We start from the raw sequence: 19,849 nt of genomic DNA, 5'->3' as shown, positions 1-19,849 counted from the left end.
CAGTATACACATACCCAAATAGACTGGTTTCGTAAACTCTACTGGATCCTTCGACATTTTTACAGAAACAAAGTTCTCACTGAAAATTGTGACCTGCTTAAAGTTTGGTCTGGCATTGCATTTTCTTACGCCTCATGGCCCATCCCAATTGGTCCTAATCAAAATATCGCGTTCATTTCATACATTCTGCATGATTTTACCGAAAACGCAATTATTCACCAATTTGTAAAAATATTTTTCGAAATCACTAGTCGTTCCCTCCCTCTTTTCGGTATTTGATTCAATATACTCCTTCAACCAGGGGGAGTGACTGAAGGAGATAGCCTGGATGATTCTACCCAGCTTCATCACTAAGCTGAGACACTGCTGGAGGTTACAATAATGAATTACATACCTCTGCTTGTGTCCAACAGTGGTCATCAGTTTAGGTATAGTGCTTTTTTGTGGAGCTTGTTGCTCTGGATATAGTGGCAAGTCGCTTGTCACTTCATGCAAACTAACAGGGTATATGAGGTCTGCCTCCACCACATACCCTACATCAGAATCAGCTGCCAGTCCCAATATTTTTCCACCTAATCCCTCTAATTTGTTTTCGGGCACTCATTAAAACCCACCAACCAGCAGTGGCTACATCATGGCAGTTACTCACATCCAAATACAAAATATAATTTGAATCAAGAGAGGCGCTAAGCCCCACACTCACACGTGAATTATTTGCCTGGAAAAGTCCTCCACTGATCATGCGCTCAAAGAAAAGAAGCATATCGGCATCAGTCAAAAGTTTGATGCTGTGCCTCAGTTTCTTGAGCATTCCGTCCCAGGACAACCCAGGTCCCATGTAATAGAAGGCCGGGTACAGAGAGTACATGGCCATACATACACTCTAGAACTTCTCAAAAACATCCACAAGCAAGCGCTCATCGGTGTCCATGTATAGTCTTGCGTATTCACCCAAATTTGGAATGTTGAATGCCCGCCAGACATTCACGGCATGCTCATAATCTTCACTAGTTATAACATCGCCTGTGAGAGTTCTGGTAAATGCAGATATGTCGGGTAGCCTGGTTTTGTCGAGTTTCGCCATACTGTTCAGATACTCATAAGGGGAAACTCCTTTCTTAGTCACAAGCTGAAACTTTTCTTTGGCGGGGTAAGCAGATAAGGTGATATGCATATCCTCCAGAGGTAGAGTTTCAACGAGTTTCTGGAGTGGTGCCTGCATAAAACGTAGCGTGTCAAGGAAGCGGAACATAATTTTTGGCGTCATTTGTTTGGAGAATGAAATATACTTCTCAACACTCTCAGACAGGACATTGACCTGATTTTTCTCCTACCCGAAATTAACCAATTGCTCAACTAGAAAGCGAGCATCATACCCACTTAAATTATGGAAAAAACGAGTATGTGTCGTGGTAACTGATACTTCAAATTGCATGTGTTGTGAGCTACACCACAGAACTTCCCCATAAGATGACAATGACCTCTAGGGGGAGTTTCAGCTTTTCTGTCTAATGGCAGTCCACAAATATGACAGTTAACCGCATCATTGTATAATTTCAGTTCCTCCTCCGATTCGGTCTGGGGATATTGGTGCTATAAAGCCTATCAACATCCCATGAGAGTCCGCCTCTGGTAGCTGAGTGGTTAGCGCGACTGAATGTCATGCCTAAAGGCCAAGGTTCGATTCCCAGCTGGGTCGGAGATTTTCTCCGCTCAGGGACTGGGTGTTGTGTTGTCCTTATCATCATCATTTCATCCCCATCGACACACAAGTCGCCGAAGTGGCGTCAACTCGGAAGACTTGCACCAGGCGAACGGTCTACCTGGCGGGAGGTCCTAGCCACACGGCATATCCATTTCCATCCCATTAGAGTTTTTCAAGCTCAGTGAGCAACAAAACTGCAGGATTATCCCCGACTTGTGATTCATAGTGGTTAAGACTTGAACCATATGAACATGCAGTTTGGTACATCGCCACAGATGGTACGTGTTTTTGCTTGAAGGTGATATGTGAGGCAAGGGATTCCGTTCACAGCAGGTGCTAGGTGCAAGGAGACATTCAAAGTCGGCGTATACAACAAACGGACGTCGTCCCTGGTGGTGACCATTCTTGAATTTAATGAACTTGTTTTCTTGTGCAGATATTACAACATGTACTGATTCCTTGGATTCACAGCCTGTCAGATGCCTTTTTAAATACATTTCTTCTGAGAAGTTATTTAGACACCTGAAGCAAATGTGTTTCTTTATGTTTCAACAACTGGCTGCAAAGGAGGTGGGACATGTCTTTGATCCATACATAATGCTGATTACCAGCTTCAGAGAAGAGCAGCGTGTTTACATGAAGATCACGCTCACCTGCATATTTAGAAAAATGGAGTGGTCCCACTACAGCATGCTTGTTGTGCTCATCTGGCTTGCTTTTCTGCTTCTTCTTCAGGCCTTAAACGAGAACCGATATTCTGGGATTTTGTGCCTCAAATTTTGGGATGTCCTGAATCTTTACGGGGAACTCGATACCGTCGAAGTTAGGACATCCACAAATGTTAAGACTTATTCCATATCGAGATGTGCGCTCTGGATTTTGTTTAATTTTTCATTAACAAGCCAGGATTGACCACGCAAAACAAGCGCTATCATTTTCATTTTGAACGTTAATGCAAGTCTGCTTCTTCTTAATATCCTCAGGGAATTTGATATAGCTGAACCCACCATTTAACGGATTCGATTATTACCGATTGAGTCCCATACTTCTTTACAGAGCGTAGGGGAGCGACGCGGGAGACCCGCGCCGCCTTACTAGGCAAGGTCCTAGTGGAGGTGGTTTGCCATTGCCTTCCTCCGACTGTAATGGGGATGAATGATGATGATGAAGACGACACAGCAACACCCAGTCATCTCGAGGCACGAAAAAAACCCTGACCCTGGTGGGAATCAAACCTGGGACCCCGTGGGCGGGAAGCGAGAACACTACCGTAAGACCACGAGCTGCACGGAACCCTAAACATGAATATTTGTTTGCTTGTACGTCTTCTATGCGTTCCTATACCACTTGTGCGATTAATATGAAACTTTGGTGAGTTGTGCGCACGCCCGCGAAGAACCACCTACCACCAATAAAGGTGGGTGTGAAAAGGGGAGTGGCTCAGAGGCCTTATTCAGGAATGTCTCGAGCTATATCAATCAAATTTTGTGTATACGTAACGCATTGTTTCTGTAAGAATGTGGGGTAATATACCCTAATCACCAATAGGGGTGGGAGTGAGGGTAACAATACGTGCCACGGACAAGTTTTCGATAATGTCCTAAATATGCAACAAATTCATCGTTTTTGTGGTCGCCAGATATCTTGGCGACACTCACAATGACGTTTTACCCCAAGAGTTGTGGTCAAGAGTGGAAGAGACGCAAAGAGAGTTACGTATCAGCATCTCTCCACAACGCTGAAGGGAATTTCTACCAAATTTGGAACACGTATCACTTAATATCTGTAAAAATTTACTGTAACAATAAAATACTCTCTGCATCCCTGTAGCTGAGGGTCTGGGATGATAAGGGATGACATAAAAGCATAATTCAGGAGGGCCTGGCGCAATTTCAACAAATTTTGTATATACGTAGCTCATTATTTGTATAAATAAAAATGCGGTGGAAGTAAGATACTCGTACTATTGCTTGGCGTGCGGGGTGACGATGAGAAGGAGTGACACGTGGAAAAGCCCGAAAACGAGCTTTGGTAATTCTTTCATGTAAGTAGTTGATTTAGGACGTTCTAAAAGTATGAGCCGCAACCTGTCTCCTATTTGCGTTGTTCAGTGCATCAGCTGTATTATGAGAATGAGCACTACTCTCAGCTAATAATTGTGCCAGCGTGTTTCAGGACCAAAGATCATGCCACACGGCTCAATACCGCAGATATAATTAAAGCCCTGTTAGAGTCGTATAGTTTAAAACGGCGGAGAATCACACAGTTGCCAGCGACAGTTCTTTTCCTCGAAGCAACCGTCAGTTACTGGCAGAAATACAGGTTACCTCAAAATTCAGATGAAGTTGCAGGGCAAAATTTGCTAACGATACAGATGAAATACGTGAACAAATATGTGTGAAATATGTTAAATGCACGTGAAATATACAGGATGTTGTTGTATCACAGTAGTGTAGAGTAAATCGATACGAACAGTTTGATACAGGACACTTGTAGTCTATGACGTCGGAAGACTTTCTCAAAGTGACCTACAATAAACACCTAGGGTACAGCACATACGCGTAGCGCTACGTTTTGAATATTCTCTCGCTCTCTTCTTGCGAACTAAAAAATTAACGTAATATTTAATAGGGCCTTTTCTGTAGGAAACTTAATGTAGTTTAAATTTGTACTGGGATACGTTTTTGCTGGGAATCGTACAAAAGTTACCTTCAAAGGCATTCCCGGCCACACACTCATCCCCCACCGGTGGTCCATGGCCTCCCTCCTACCACTACACGAAAATTTGGGACTACACGAATTGTTTCCCATATTCGACACTTTTTGGGGTCGGCTATTTCGTTAAGAACTAAACTTTCCGTGAGGTCAGTGAAAGAAAAAACCTATGTTAACATTGTGTAGAAACTAATTACAACAACAGTTCGATCTAAATTTGACCCTTACAAGAACAGAAGTTTCGTAGTAAGAAGACCAGACAAACTAAACGATTTGTCAATTTTATGCTACTTAAGTTCACAAAATTGTTAGGTAAAATTTACACAAATGTCAGTTTTACAATTTAAGCAGGTGGCGTAAATAGCCCAGTAAATGGAGACTTTCAGGGATGTCGGAGGAGGGTAAGTGTACCAGTCTGAGGCAGGGCACGCTAAAAAAGTGTAAGTGAAAATCTACACCAGTTCAGCCTTTGCCTCAGGAAGCACCAAACTAAGTGCCCCATCTTTCGAACCCTCGTCTGACATACAAAATTCCTTCTGAATACTCCCTAACACTCTCTGATAATTACCGTTGTTGATGGGCTCCTAACGATGCACGACAGTAACTTGATGTCAGGGAGACCGAAAATCCTGTCACCTGTACATTAATAATGAATTGCATTTACTTGCACAAATTTCACAAGCTGCTGTTCAAACCGGCGTCCCCCAGTGCCCATTCAGGCATGAGTAGTGGGACAACGCAGATGTCACACCACTCTTCATTGCTGCTAGATGTAGCCAAGATAGCGGCGATGACGTCATCCAAGATGGCGGCCATGACGTCAGCTGATGACGCAAGTACTGCTATCCAAAATGGTGGCTTTCAGTGGGAAAGTGCCATGCCCCCCTGGTGGGAAGTTCAAATTACATCTGGACAATCCAACACACCATGACTACTTCCACTAACCGAAGAAAATGGCGGGAAAATAGGTCACTAGGGCTACCTCCACTAACCTAAGTCAACCGACCGCCACCTCTTCCTAGGAATTGGTGGGAAAAGGACTCGGCCTGTGCTGAATATAAGTCTTCATTTACTGTCTTTACTTAAACAATTAGAGGCAGTACCACCATCAACTGTGTTCATCATAGGGTCTGGAGTCCAACCTGACCCAGTACACAGTACTGCGATCAGATGGCTCTGTCGTCCCTTCTGTGACATAATCCAACATGGCGGTCTGAGGTGGAGAAAATGGCGGGAAAAGGACCCAGCCTATGCTGGGTGTATGCCTTTATTTAAATAATTGGAGGCAGTACCGTCATCCAGTGTGTTCACCATGGAGTCTGGAGTCCAACTGACCTAGTACACAGCACCGCCACCAGAGGGCACTGTCATCCCTCCCATAACATAATCCAAGATGGCGGTCTGGGGTGGGGGAATATTGTGGGGAAAGGACTCAGCCTGTGCTGGATAGGATGGATGTAAGTCTTTCTCTGTGGGCAGTCTGTATTTAAACAATTTGAGCCAATACCTCCACCCAGTGTGTTCTCCACGAGGTCCAGAGTCCAACTGACATAGTATACAGTACTGCCACCAGAGGGCGCTGTTGTCCCTTCCATGATGTGATCCAAGATGGCGGTCTGGAGGTGAAAATGGCGGGAAAAGACTCAGCCTGTGCTGAGCTGCTGGAGAGAGGAAGGACTGTACTTTATTCATTTTGGAATAATTTATTTAGGGATGGATTTGACATAGTATATTTATTACACTGATACAAAACACTCACCCTGAGATGCTTGGGGTTCCAATACACAGCCTACAGACCTGCAAAACAACTCATAAATAATGCAGTACACTCATGTACAGACATGAAAATCAACTCAAAATTGTCAAAATAATGCTGTACACAGCATACAGACCTGCAAACTACTCGTAAATCACTGAAAAATGCATATATAACGCTCTGCCAACACACTCAAAGCGCTTAAACAGCCAGAAATAATGTAGTGCACGAACACTCATTGCACATGAAAACGCTTTCGAACTATCGTCAATGTATCAGAGGCTCCAAGGGCACACGTGCGTCGATGCCGCCACAAGCCACCTCTGGACACAAACCAGCATGAGCCATCGCACTCACGCCACTGCTGCCCACAGCAAGCAGATGAAAGTTGCGTCTATTTTCAGGTATACAGCTAGAGTTCTTCGAGTGTTATACTGACGTCACAGAACTCCAAGGTGAGCTCCCGCTGGTCCCATTTGCAAGACACCTCTGGGCAGCATGGGTCTTTATGACTGCTGATGCTATACCTGTGGACTCTGACGTCGCCGGTCACACTATAGAAATCTGTTCCAGAATAGCACAGGGTGCACTGTTTCTAGCGATCCTAACGGGACATGCGAGCTGCGTCTAGCCGTGCTTAACTCCTCAGCGTGCCTTATGCATCGCCACAAAATGTTCGCGCAGTGACCAGGTCCTGTTTACGAAAATAGCCCAGAATAATACCGATTGCATTCTTCCTGATGGTCCTAACGAGACATCACGTGTTCCCTTCCTGGAAATCGTGACGTCCTGCTGTCAACATACATCTCAGAAATGTTAAACGTTCTCACTGCTAAGAGCTTTCATCATGTCTGTGCACGCTCGCAGAAATACTGTTAATCGTAAAAGCATTCTTGTTGTTTGGAAAGAGAGCACCATCTAAGCACAGAAATCAGAACAATTACACAAACAGAATTCGAAGTACTGTCTTACAGAAGAGAAAAATGGCGAAAATTTTCGGTATCCTACAGCTACAGGTCTGGAGATGTCCTAATGCCACAGTGGTGGATGAGTGACGGCATCCCCACCAGAGATAGATGGTCTGCTTCAGCTTGTCTTTGAACACTTGCTTTCTCAGAACTTTCCATGCATACCTTGCCTCCATCTTGTTCAAATCATTTTATAGATGCTCCTATGTCCTGGCATAAAGGATGTCTTGTGAATGAATGGAGTATTATGATTGTATTTTTTACAGATCACCATACTGCACTGGCAATTAAGCCCTGCAAAGTGACCTACAGATCGTCAAATACAGAAAGACTCTTATTCAATTACACTGCTCTGCCGCTGAGGACGGGAGCTTGAATATTAGAGCGTGAACCCAATCTCCAACGCAGCAATATATCACTGTGTACTGTTTCAATGTAGTAAAGATACAGTTTGTATCCAGCACGATAAAAAATCGCCACTTTTACATCATTTGTATATATACTGCGAAGATAGACAGCATAAGAACATGCACCGTAAGTACACTCCTCGCTGCACTAGATATTTCCCATGAGGTCGGGTGGTCATCCACTTCTGATGCATGACCAGAGCGCCCTAAGTGGACTGAAGTCACACTCAGAACTGTTGTGCAAAGGCTGGGTGGGTTTCCCTCAGCACAAAGACGTAACTGTTTCTGGTCCCGACCCACTTGCTTGCTTGCTTTTCTACACTCATCTCCAGACTCTGGGATTACAAGAACAGTATTCCACAGTATTTGCATGGTTTATGAGAATATCACACTATTTTCGCGATACTTCTCGATTTCAATATTGCTTGTGTAGCAGTACCACTCGCGCAATATAATACTGAAGATATAGACTGGACATTATTTCTCTACAAACCCAAGACTTTAGCAAGGTGGAGTGTGATGTAAACCATTGAGTACCTAGAAACGTATCCCATCTGCAGAGACCTTTACATGAAAATTCGAAACAAATAGAGGAAACTGATATTTCCACTTGTGAACACCGATGTTGGTGATATAACAGATTCCAAATCATCCCTAGAATTTACGAAGTCAACTAAGATGTTTCTCGTGTCTAGAAAACGTGGCTTTCACCTGCTATATTCACACACCACAATCGATATTCCCTCAAGTAAATATAGGTGCGAAATGTGCAGAAGCAGTCAACCAGACAATTTACATGGGAGAGAATAATGGTCCAGTGCAAACACACATCCATATTGAATCTTCTCAAATATCCACGCGATCACGAAAGCTCTCCAACACATACTGAGTATTATTTCGCTATACGGCCATCTAGAGGACTACACGGTTAAGTCAGCTACATTGCTACACCCCCAACAGCCCTCTCCATTCGGACAGATCCTGGCGTTAATGGGAGACGTGAATCCTTCTGGTCACAGGTCACCGGTGATGCACGCCAGGCACACATAGAATCGTCCTAGGAAAACTGGTCACAAACATATTTGATCACTATACTTATAATTAAATGGTATGATCGCAGTCTCAGTTGAATGAGATTCGACAGTGAGAGAAGTATCATAAATACACCCTGCTGACGGCTGTTGCTCAGGAAATAGAAATATCTGTACCATTCTTATGACCTGACATACTCTTCCCTTTCTATCACAGTGTTCCACATCAAATCCATACCTTCCTTACGACTGGAAATAGTCATTTTCTTTGCACGTGTCAGAACACAAACACATACTTTATAAGCCTGATGCTCATTGTGAACCTATCAAGCATCCCCTACTACTAAGTATAATACCTCGTGAATAATACTGAGAGAAAACCAGCGATGGGTGGACATGTCTCATAAGATTTTCTTGTGAATGCTACCACTATGTCTTAGAAAGAGATGTGTAATCGTCTTACAAACCACCAGATGTTAAAAAACCCGATCGCAACAACTACTGTATGCTAGTGTTTCAAGCGACCTTGGTTCTACAGGTGCATCGAAGTACCCCTGTTACAAGCTATACTGGCTTTATAAATCGAGGTATGGCATTATCTCCGAATGACATGTTTTTTCCAGACAAATACCGTGACACTGAATATGGACGGTGATCGTAGGAGTGTATATTATCAGACCAGCAGTGTGGTTACAGGTCTCCAACGGTGCACCCTCGAAATAAAATTACCGAATTTTGAAAGTGATTTGGCTAAGGAACGTGGTATGAAAATGGTATTTGCAACTCTCTCATGCCAGTGCTAGATATTCCTTCAGTATTTGTAATGCATTCTGTTTCAATGCCATGTCAGAGGTTCTGTGATATATCCACAGAGTTATAGGCGATGGTTGATTGAAAATGATCACAAAACAGCAGTAAATGTTGATTGAGGTCGTAAGAAATGTACACTAGCTTTTCAGATCTCTAGTGCTACGCTTTCAGTAAAAATGATGTCTATGATTAGGAATAAAGTCTTTCCATTCAACCACATACCTGCGTTGTATCCGATCGTGAAGTCCTTTAATGATTACAGCCACAGCCACAAGTGAATCATACTTCTAGCCTCTCATATCTTGAACCGAGTCACCTTTCTCGAACCTATCTGCTACAGTATGTTTCCAACATGGTTTTAGGTAGTCCCTACGCATGTTGCAACTGCTACCATTTCTTCAGCTTTGCGCATGTGATCGTTCCAATTTAATTCGGAACTGAGCAGATGTCAGAGAGAGCCATATCCACCACCTCCTGCAACTCGTGTAGAAACAGAGTGACCTGAGTTAGTGCGACACGATCGTGTTTTGACCATTCAGTGGAAATGGGAACTAGTTGTCATAGCTCTGCCAAAAGTGTACGAAGTGTAAAGTCAGCACCAAACGAAGCCTACTGCTGCAGCACTAGATAATATAAAAGACTGCATGGGAACTGGAACGAGGACAAGGATTTTGCTACTGCATTGTGGTGTGTCCCCAAACTATGTACAGATACTACAGTCCCAAGTTGATCCGCATCTCTCAGGATCCATTCACGTCTATCAGTCCAAAATGCTATCTTCGTTATTCTGCACCATCCAACAGAGAAAAATTACGAACTATAAAAGCTCCACTAACTTCATCCAATATAGAACTCGATAAGATTTTCCCACATCTGTCTCCTACCATATATCGAAAACAAATACCCATACATTGAGCATATGTGATGATCCTATTAAATATACAGGTATTGATCCACTGCGCAGACCAGTTTAAAGTTTCATCACCTGTACTGTAGGAGGATGACCATAGCCCATAAACTATACTATAAGTCAAAGAGACCCTCCCTGTGACTTTGCATTGTTGTTTGAAACATTGTTTTTTTTCTGCTGTAACACGCCTTGTACACTGCCATACATTTTGTTTTTTCCGCCACGACTTCGAGGTCTGTGTCAAGCTCTAAACTGAGGTTAAGATGTTCTTATCCATTGTTTCTCACAGAAAACTAGACGTCTCACGGTATAAGTTCTGTTGTTACTGCTGCTGCCATAGCACACCACACACACTGGATGATTTTAAATAAAAAACAGTTACAACTTAAGGAAATGGGAAGAGTTTGATGGCATTGTGGAGAGTTTCCAAACTGCAGTCCGAAGGTGATTGACGGCCTCTACATTTAAACTCTTCTGTTACAAGGACGGAATATCTGATGGGGTTGCATTCCATTTCGACTGATTCCTTGTATTGCTGTCGTGTACGCGATCACTGTTTCAGTGCTAGCCACTCCCAGAAAGTATTGCCCCTCCACCAAAACTCTTTTTCCAATTCAAACAAGCGATGTCAATGATTCATTATGTGGTAACCAACAGTGTACCAGTGGACGGATGGGATGGAAAAGACACCATCGATGTACCATAATATTAAGCATCACAGTTGGTAACGCGAACAATTTTAGCAATCCTACAGTAATTTCAACGCCGGCCAATGATGCGACAGCATGTTTCCTCAATTTCAGTATCATAGCTAAACCTCTCCTTCTCTATTTTGCGAGTATCATCGAGAATGTAGACTGTGCAATACGTCCATTCGTTGTTAATTGTCGAACACATATATCATCAGAGTATACCAGACAGCACTCTATATATATTTAACACCTCGAGCATGGTGCATAATTTACGATCTATGTCTATGCAGATGGGAGTCGGAGAGCATTCTCGCAGTCTTAGGATAAAATTAGAGACTGAAAGACCCCATCGCACTGTCTTTGACCAGCCTGCCCTGCAGCACCGTTATCGATTTAATCTGCAGCCGACTAGAAGCACACTGTTACATTCCACGTCTAATGAATGAATGGAGCTTGCCGAGTCCTCGCCCATCCAAGTGCACAAGATTTGCCCATGTCGAGGAGGTTAGCACTCCTTATCGTTATATAGTAACAGATTTGAAAGTGTTGTGATGTTATAGCAGACGTTTAAGAAGAACAAGAAATTGATGATTTTCATGCATGATGGAGCTCCAGATGGATGGAGTTCGAAGCATTTTATGTAACTCAACTATGCTATCAGCTGTAAAGTGTTTTTCTAGTGTCTGGGATCAGTACCAGGAGGATATTGGCTAGAAAGAACATAAACACATGCACTCCTAAGGCACTTAAAACAGGATACAATGTTAGATAGCTTCAGTTTCCGACCTATCAGTCGTGTGGAATGCAGCGCTGTTAATATTCTAATGTAAGGAATATGTTTCCAGTGCATGACATACATCCTTATTGCAGGTTTCTCTACTATAAACTATGGTAACAAAATGTAAAACGAGAAAACTACTTCCTTAAAACAGTATAGCTTTCCAGAGATGTATAGCGTCCATTGTTCACATCCGATTACGGATCAGAAATTATACTATGCCCACATCAGTCCTATATAAAATGATCGTTAGTAACGGGGAATATCACTTACAAGGAAACAGATAAACGCATAGCAGCGGCGTCCGACATGTGAAATTACAAGTCATGCCGCCACTAACTGTGTAAAGCAGATGTATACATGGGATTTGCAGTGACTCGCAAACACCTATCGCTAACTTAGTTATGATACTGAAGTCTCGATTTTATTCCCAAGATGCGACAAGGGGATGGAGTACATTGCATAAATCTTCGTTTGTTTAGCGGAATGTGTCACGTTTCATCACACATGAGATGGAAATCTTCTGAAGACAGAGAGGTTTACTGTTAACGATCGCAAGTAGACAGTGCTCCAAGTCAAATACAGAGCACATGGTTGTATATGAGTCAAATGCAGGCTATGTCACAGAACACATATTTAGACGTAACACGTGGTTGGTCTACCTGTGAGCCTTATCCCAGATGCGACGTGTGGTGGATCTGTCTCTGAACATTGGTTTGGATATATAGTGCACGGCAGAACGTCTTAATCTCAGTTTAGAACCTGACACAGACCTCGAAGCCTTGGCGGAAAAGAATGTAAGCTAATGCGGATAAGTAGGAAAAACAAACCAGAAATGTGAAGATACAGAATTAGTAGTGTGCTGCTTGACACAGTTACGTCAGTTAAGTGTCGAGGTGTAACGCTGCAAAACGATATAAAATGGAATGAAAACGTTAGGTTTGCAGTACGGGAGGCAGGTGGTCGACTTCGGTTTAGTGGAAGGATATTAGGATAGCCTGATTCATCTGTAATGAAGACGGCGTTTAGGACACTAGTATGACACATTCTTGAGTACTGTCCTCGTGTTTGGTATCCGCACTAGTTCGGATTAATGGGCGGCCTCGAAGCAATTCAAAGGCTAGCTGCTAGATTTGTTACCGGTAGATTCGAACAACACAGGCTGCTTCGGGATCTCAAATGATAATGACTGAAGGAGAGGCGACGTTCTTTTCGAGCAGCACTACTGAGAAAATTGAGGCTGACTGCAGAACGATTCTACTGCCGCACACATACATTGCGCGTAAGGATCATGAAGATAAGATTAGAGGGATTAGGCCTCATCTCGCTCTGTTGGCGAGTGGACCAGGAAGGGAATCGACTAGTAGTGGTACGGGATAGCCTCCGCCAGATGCCATAAGGTGGATTGCGGGTTATTGAAGTAGATGTAAATGTAGATATGTAGGCTCAGGCAAAGCTACAAGCAGAAAGGTAGTGTTACATTAAAATAACTACACTACTGGTCATTAAAATTGCTACACCAAGAAGAAATGCAGATGATAAACGGGTATTCATTGTACAAATATATTATACTAGAACTGACATGTGATTACATTTTCACGCAATTTGGGTGCATAGATCCTGAGAAATCAGTACCCAGAATAACCACCTCTGGCCGTAATAACGCCCTTGATACGCCTGGGCATTGAGTCAAACAGAGCTTGGATGGCTTGTACAGGTACAGCTGCCCATGCAGCTTCAACACGATACCACAGTTCACCAAGAGTAGTGACTGGCGTATTGTGACGAGCCAGTAGCTCGGCCACCATTGACCAGACGTTTTCAATTGGTGAGAGATCTGGAGAATGTGCTGGCCAGGGCAGCAGTCGAACATTTTCTGTATCCAGACCTGCAACATGGGGTCGTGCATTATCCTGCTGAAATGTAGGGTTTCGCAGGGATCGAATGAAGGGTAGAGCCACGGGTCGTAATACATCTGAAATGTAACGTCCACTGTTCAAAGTGCCGTCAGTGCGAACAAGAGGTGACCGAGACGTGTAACCAATGGCACCACATACCATCACGCCGGGTGATACACCAGTATGACGATGACGAATACACGCTTCCAATTTGCGTTCACCGCTATGTCACCAAACACGGATGCGAAAATCATGACGCTGTAAACAGAACCTAGATTCATCCGAAAAAATGACGTTTTGCCATTCGTGCACCCAGGTTCGTCGCTGAGTACACGATCGCAGTCGCTGCTGTCTCTGATGCAGCGTCAAGGGCAACCGGAGCCACGGTCTCCGAGCTGATAGTCCACGATGCTGCAAACGTCTTCGAACTTTTCGTGCAGACGGTTGTTGTCTTGCATAGGTCCCCATCTGTTGACTCAGGGATCGAGACGTGGCTGCACGATCCGTTACAGCCGTGCGGATAAGATGCATGTCAACTCGACTGCTAGTGATACGAGGCCGTTGGGATCTAGCACGGTGTTCCGTATTACCTTCCTGAACCCACCGATTCCATATTCTGCAGTCTTTGGATCTCGACCAACACGAGCAGCAATGTCGCGATACGATAAACCGCGATCGCGATAGGCTACAATCCGACCCTTAACAAAGTCGGGAACGTGATGGTACGCATTTCTCGTCCTTACACGAGGCATCACAACAACGTTTCACCAGTGAACTCCGGTCAACTGCTGTTTGTGTATGAGGAATCGGTTGGAAACTTTCGTCGTGTCAGCACGTTGTAGGTGTCGCCACCGGCGCCAACCTTGTGTGAATGCTCTGAAAAGCTAATCATTTGCATATCACAGCATCTTGTTCCTGTCGGTTAAATTTCGCGTCTGTAGCACGTCATCTTCGAGGTGTAGTAATTTTAATGGCCAGTAGTGTATATTTTAAGTCTGTAGCATGTTGTATTCCCTGGATTTAATATACAGACGAGTATCAGCTCATGCGGAAGTTATTAAGCAGGACGTGGTGGGCCTTTCAGGCCGCGATGAACCCTACGAACACGATTTTCGACACGAAGCGCATGGTGGGTCGGCGCTTCGACGACGCGGTGCTGCAGGCGGACCGCAAGTTGTGGCCGTTCGCCGTGGTGGACGAGGGCGGCCGGCCGTTGGTGCAGGTGATGTACCGCGGCGAGACGAAGCGCTTCTCGCCCGAGGAGCTGAGCGGCATGCTGCTGGGCAAGATGCGCGACACGGCCGAGAGCTACCTGGGCGCCCCGGTGCGCGACGCCGTCGTCACCGTGCCCGCCTACTTCAACGACTCGCAGCGACAGGTACTTAGCTCTCTCAGCCTGCTAGCAGCCTTCTACCAGCTTACAAACGTAACACACGCCTCGACAGAATCTTGCTGCCGTAGGTAGCAGTGTCGGCGTGACGTTTCGAAAAGGCCATCTGGCGAAGTACGGTGTATCACGAAACTTGGTAGATATGCTTATGCTTTAATATGGAGTGATATGTGCTGGAAAGAAAATTAGTTTCAATTTTAGCCACCAGGTGCAAATCTATCGCTAAAATTAGTTTCAATTTTAGCCACCAGGTGCTAATCTATCGCTGCGCGCTGTGAACTGCTAGAGAGCCTGTATAGAGAGAGAGTGGCCAACCGGACGATACGGCGGCCATTTTTCTGCCAAACTGCGGGCGAGACTTTTGAGTGGCCAGTAGTGGAGTAGTGGAGTACACACACACCGAATCAAAAGCACAAGACAATATGGCGAAATCATTCGTTAAATGCCTTTCTTTACAGCTATAATATACTCATAGTAGCCTATAACGTACAGCACAGGAAAATTTTATACAGTGGCTGTAAATATTATTCGTTACTTGCATTTATCTCCTTTAAAGTTCGTTTGCTAGACATATTGCAATGAAAGTAACGTAAATAAAGAAAATTGTGTATAGCATTTGTTTTGTATTGGAAGTGCATAACGCTAAAGATTTAACGTACCTGGATTACGTCAGATAAATGAAAGTCGTAAGCAGTTGTTTACTTGTGACATGCAAAAAGTGTGAGACGAATTAGTAGTTCTTCTCACGTCTTCAAACTTTTTGCATGTCACAAGTAAACATCTGCTTGCGACTTTCTTTCATATATATGTGTATATATATTTGGTCGTTATTACAGTAGCCTACATTTAACATTACCTGATTTTTGTAATCTTTTTCGTTTGTTATCTACGGGAGGTATTCAATAATATATATATATATATATATATATATATATATATATATATATATATATATATATAAAATCAGGCAATGTTAAATGTAGGCTACTGCAATAACGACCAAATATAACAAGAAAACTGCCGTATCCCTTCTACCCCACAGTAAGTAGGCCCATTAAAAACTGTCTTTAAGAGGACCTACAATTATTTACTACAAATAATGTTTCAGCAACCACGACAACTGTGGAAAACGTGCTTACTACTTGCCTGCGTCAACAGTCAGGCAATAATACTGAAACCAAAATAATGCCTAGTGTTCTGATTCGGAACGAAATAAAGTTTGACGGTATACGAGGTGCATTCAAGTTCTAAGGCCTCCGATTTTTTTTCTCCGGACTGGAAAGAGATAGAAACATGCGCATTGTTTTAAAATGAGGCTGCATTCATTGTCAATACGTCTAAGAGATGGCAGCATCGTACGGCGATGGAATTTTACCGCCAGCGGCGAGAATGAGAACTGTTTTAAATACTTAAAATGGCGACGTTTTCCTTACTTGAACAGCGTGCAATCATTCGTTTTCTGAATTTGCGTGGTGTGAAACCAATTGAAATTCATCGACAGTTGAAGAAGACATGTGGTGATGGAGTTATGGATGTGTCGAAAGTGCGTTCGTGGGTGCGACAGGTTAATGAAGGCAGAACATCGTGTGACAACAAACCGAAACAACCTCGGGCTCGCACAAGCCGGTCTGACGACATGATCGAGAAAGTGGAGAGAATTGTTTTGGGGGATCGCCGAATGACTGTTGAACAGATCGCCTCCAGAGTTGGCATTTCTGTGGGTTCTGTGCACACAATCCTGCATGACGACCTGAAAATGCGAAAAGTGTCATCCAGGTGGGTGCCACGAATGCTGACGGACGACCACATGGCTGCCCGTGTGGCATGTTACCAAGCAATGTTGACGTGCAACGACAGCATGAATGGGACTTTCTTTTCGTCGGTTGTGACAATGGATGAGACGTGGATGCCATTTTTCAATCCAGAAACAAAGCGCCAGTCAGCTCAATGGAAGCACACAGATTCACCGCCACCAAAAAAATTTCGGGTAACTGCCAGTGCTGAAAAAATGATGGTGTCCATGTTATGGGACAGCGAGGGCGTAATCCTTACCCATTGCGTTCCAAAGGGCACTACGGTAACAGGTGCATCCTACGATAATATTTTGAAGAACAAATTCCTTCCTGCACTGCAACAAAAACGTCCGGGAAGGGCTGCGCGTGTGCTGTTTCACCAAGACAAAGCACCCGCAGATCGAGCTAACGTTACGCAACAGTTTCTTCGTGATAACTTTGAAGTGATTCCTCATGCTCCCTACTCACCTGACCTGGTTCCTAGTGACTTTTGGCTTTTTCCAACAATGAAAGACACTCTCCGTGGCCGCACATTCACCAGCCGTGCTGCTATTGCCTCAGCGATTTTCCAGTGGTCAAAACAGACTCCTAAAGAAGCCTTCACCGCTGCCGTGGAACCATGGCGTCAGCGTTGTGACAAATGTGTACGTCTGCAGGGCGAATACGTCGAGAAGTAACGCCAGTTTCATCGATTTCGGGTGAGTAGTTAATTAGAAAAAAAAATCGGAGGCCTTAGAACTTGAATGCACCTCGTAAAGTCGAATGATCATGACACAACAATTACAGGAACTTTCCGTTTCCAGCAAACATGTAGGCCTACCGACTTCATCACAAAACGCTTCACTATTTCAACTCGTATTTAAGACAGCAAACGCTAATTACGTACTAAAACGATATACAACTAAATCGAACATGCATGCACAACGCATAACAAGTCTCTCAATAATTCAAATACCATTTAATCGTTTCAAAAGTCCTCTGAACTTCAATTCAACTCAAAAGCACGGCGAACATAGGAAGCGCGAGAGATGCTTGGCAGAAAAATGGCGCCAAAGCTAATCAACCAATCACGGGCAACTTCACCTATGGCGTCTCTCTCTGTATACAGGCTCTCTATGAACTGCGGCTCTTACAGTGCTGCTTTGCGAGAGTATTGTCGACAGAAAGGTGCGGGGAGGGGCCCGATGTCATTAAATGACTTAAAGAATATGGTAATGAAATTCGAAAACACGGGTGAGCTTGGTGTGGCACCTGGAAGAGGAAGGCATCGTATCCCGGTGGAAGTTAATGACAAGGATGCTGATGCTGTAACCGAACATGCAGCACGTGCCCCGGATAGTGCTAGTGCTCCCGCAGTGTCACGAGAATTGTCCACCCTACGGTCAACAGTAAGCGAAGTTTCGCCGTCTATTTTGCAATCGCACCTGTACAAGATCGAGACTGTGCAGCAACAGTAACCTTACGATCCGTAGCAGCGTTCTGTATACAGAGTGGTACAAAAAGGTACGGCCAAACTTTCAGGAAACATTCCTCACACACAAAGAAAGAAAATATGTTATGTGGACATGTGTCCGGAAACGCTTACTTTCCATGTTAGAGCTCATTTTATTACTTCTCCTCTAATCACATTAATCGTGGAATGGAAACACACAGCAACAGAACGTACCAGCGTGACTTCAAACACTTTGTTACAGGAAATGTTCAAAATGTCCTCCGTTAGCGAGGATACATGCATCCACCCTCCGTCGCATGGAATCCCTGATGCGCTGATGCAGCCCTGGAGAATGGCGTATTGTATCACAGCCGTCCACAATACGAGCACGAAGAGTCTCTACATTTGGAACCGGGATTGCGTTGACAAGAGCTTTCAAATACCCCCATAAACGAAAGTCAAGAGGGTTGAGGTTAGGAGAGCGTGGAGGCCATGGAATTGGCCCGCCTCTACCAATCCGTCGGTCACCGAATCTGTTGTTGAGAAGCGTACGAACACTTCGACTGAAATGTGCAGGAGCTCCATCGTGCATGAACCACATGTTGTGTCGTAATTGTAAAGGCGCATGTTCTAGCAGCACAGGTACAGTATCCCGTATGAAATCATGATAACGTGCTCCATTGAGGGTAGGTGGAAGAACATGGGGCTGCATCAAGACATCACCAACAATGCCTGCCCAAACGTTCACAGAAAATCTGTGTTGATGACGTGATTGCACAATTGCGTGCGGATTCTCGTCAGCCCACACATGTTGACTGTGAACATTTACAATTTGATCACGTTGGAATGAAGCCTCATCCGTAAAGAGAACATTTGCACTGAAATGCGGATTGACACATTGTTGGATGAACCATTCGCAGAAGTGTACCCGTGGAAGCCAATCAGCTGCTGATAGTGCCTGCACACGCTGTACATGGTACGGAAACAACTGGTTCTCCCGTAGCACTCTCCATACAGTGACGTGGTCAACGTTACCTTGTACAGCAGCAACTTCTCTGGCGCTGACATTGGGGTTATCGTCAACTGCACGAAGAATTGCCTCGTCCATTGCAGGTGTCCTCGTCGTTCTAGGTCTTTCCCAGTCGCGAGTCATAGGGTGGAATGTTCCGTGCTCCCTAAGAGGCCGATCAATTGCTTCGGACGTCTTCCTGTCGGGACACCTTCGTTCTGGAAATCTGTCTCGATACAAATGTACCGCGCCACGGCTATTGCCCCGTGCTAATCCATACATCAAATGGGCATCTGCCAACTCCGCATTAGTAAACATTGCACTGACTGCAAAACCACGTTCGTGATGAACACTAACCTGTTGATGCTACTTACTGATGTGCTTGATGCTAGTACTGTAGAGCAATGAGTCGCATGTCAATACATGCCCCGAAGTCAACATTACCTTCCCTCAATTGGGCCAACTGGCGGTGAATCGAGGAAGTACATTACATACTGACGAAACTAAAATGAGCTCTAACGTGGAAATTAAGCGTTTCCGGACACATGTCCACAT

General features: G+C 44.3%; 1 protein-coding gene across 1 annotated transcript in view; it reads left to right on the top strand.

The window, feature by feature from the left end:
• Positions 1-19,849, top strand: part of LOC124624898 (heat shock protein 70 B2-like) — a 138,495-nt gene that overhangs the window by 21,673 nt on the left and 96,973 nt on the right. Inside the window, exon 2 of the mRNA XM_047149137.1 lies at positions 14,755-15,048. Within this exon, the coding sequence (XP_047005093.1) occupies positions 14,755-15,048 (294 nt within the window). The remainder of the gene's footprint in view (positions 1-14,754; positions 15,049-19,849) is intronic.

The sequence above is a fragment of the Schistocerca americana genome, chromosome 1 (assembly GCF_021461395.2).
Source record: "Schistocerca americana isolate TAMUIC-IGC-003095 chromosome 1, iqSchAmer2.1, whole genome shotgun sequence".
Lineage (NCBI taxonomy): Eukaryota > Metazoa > Arthropoda > Insecta > Orthoptera > Acrididae > Schistocerca > Schistocerca americana.
The sequence above is the reverse complement of the archived record's forward strand: the minus strand, read 5'-3'. Positions and strand labels throughout refer to the sequence as shown.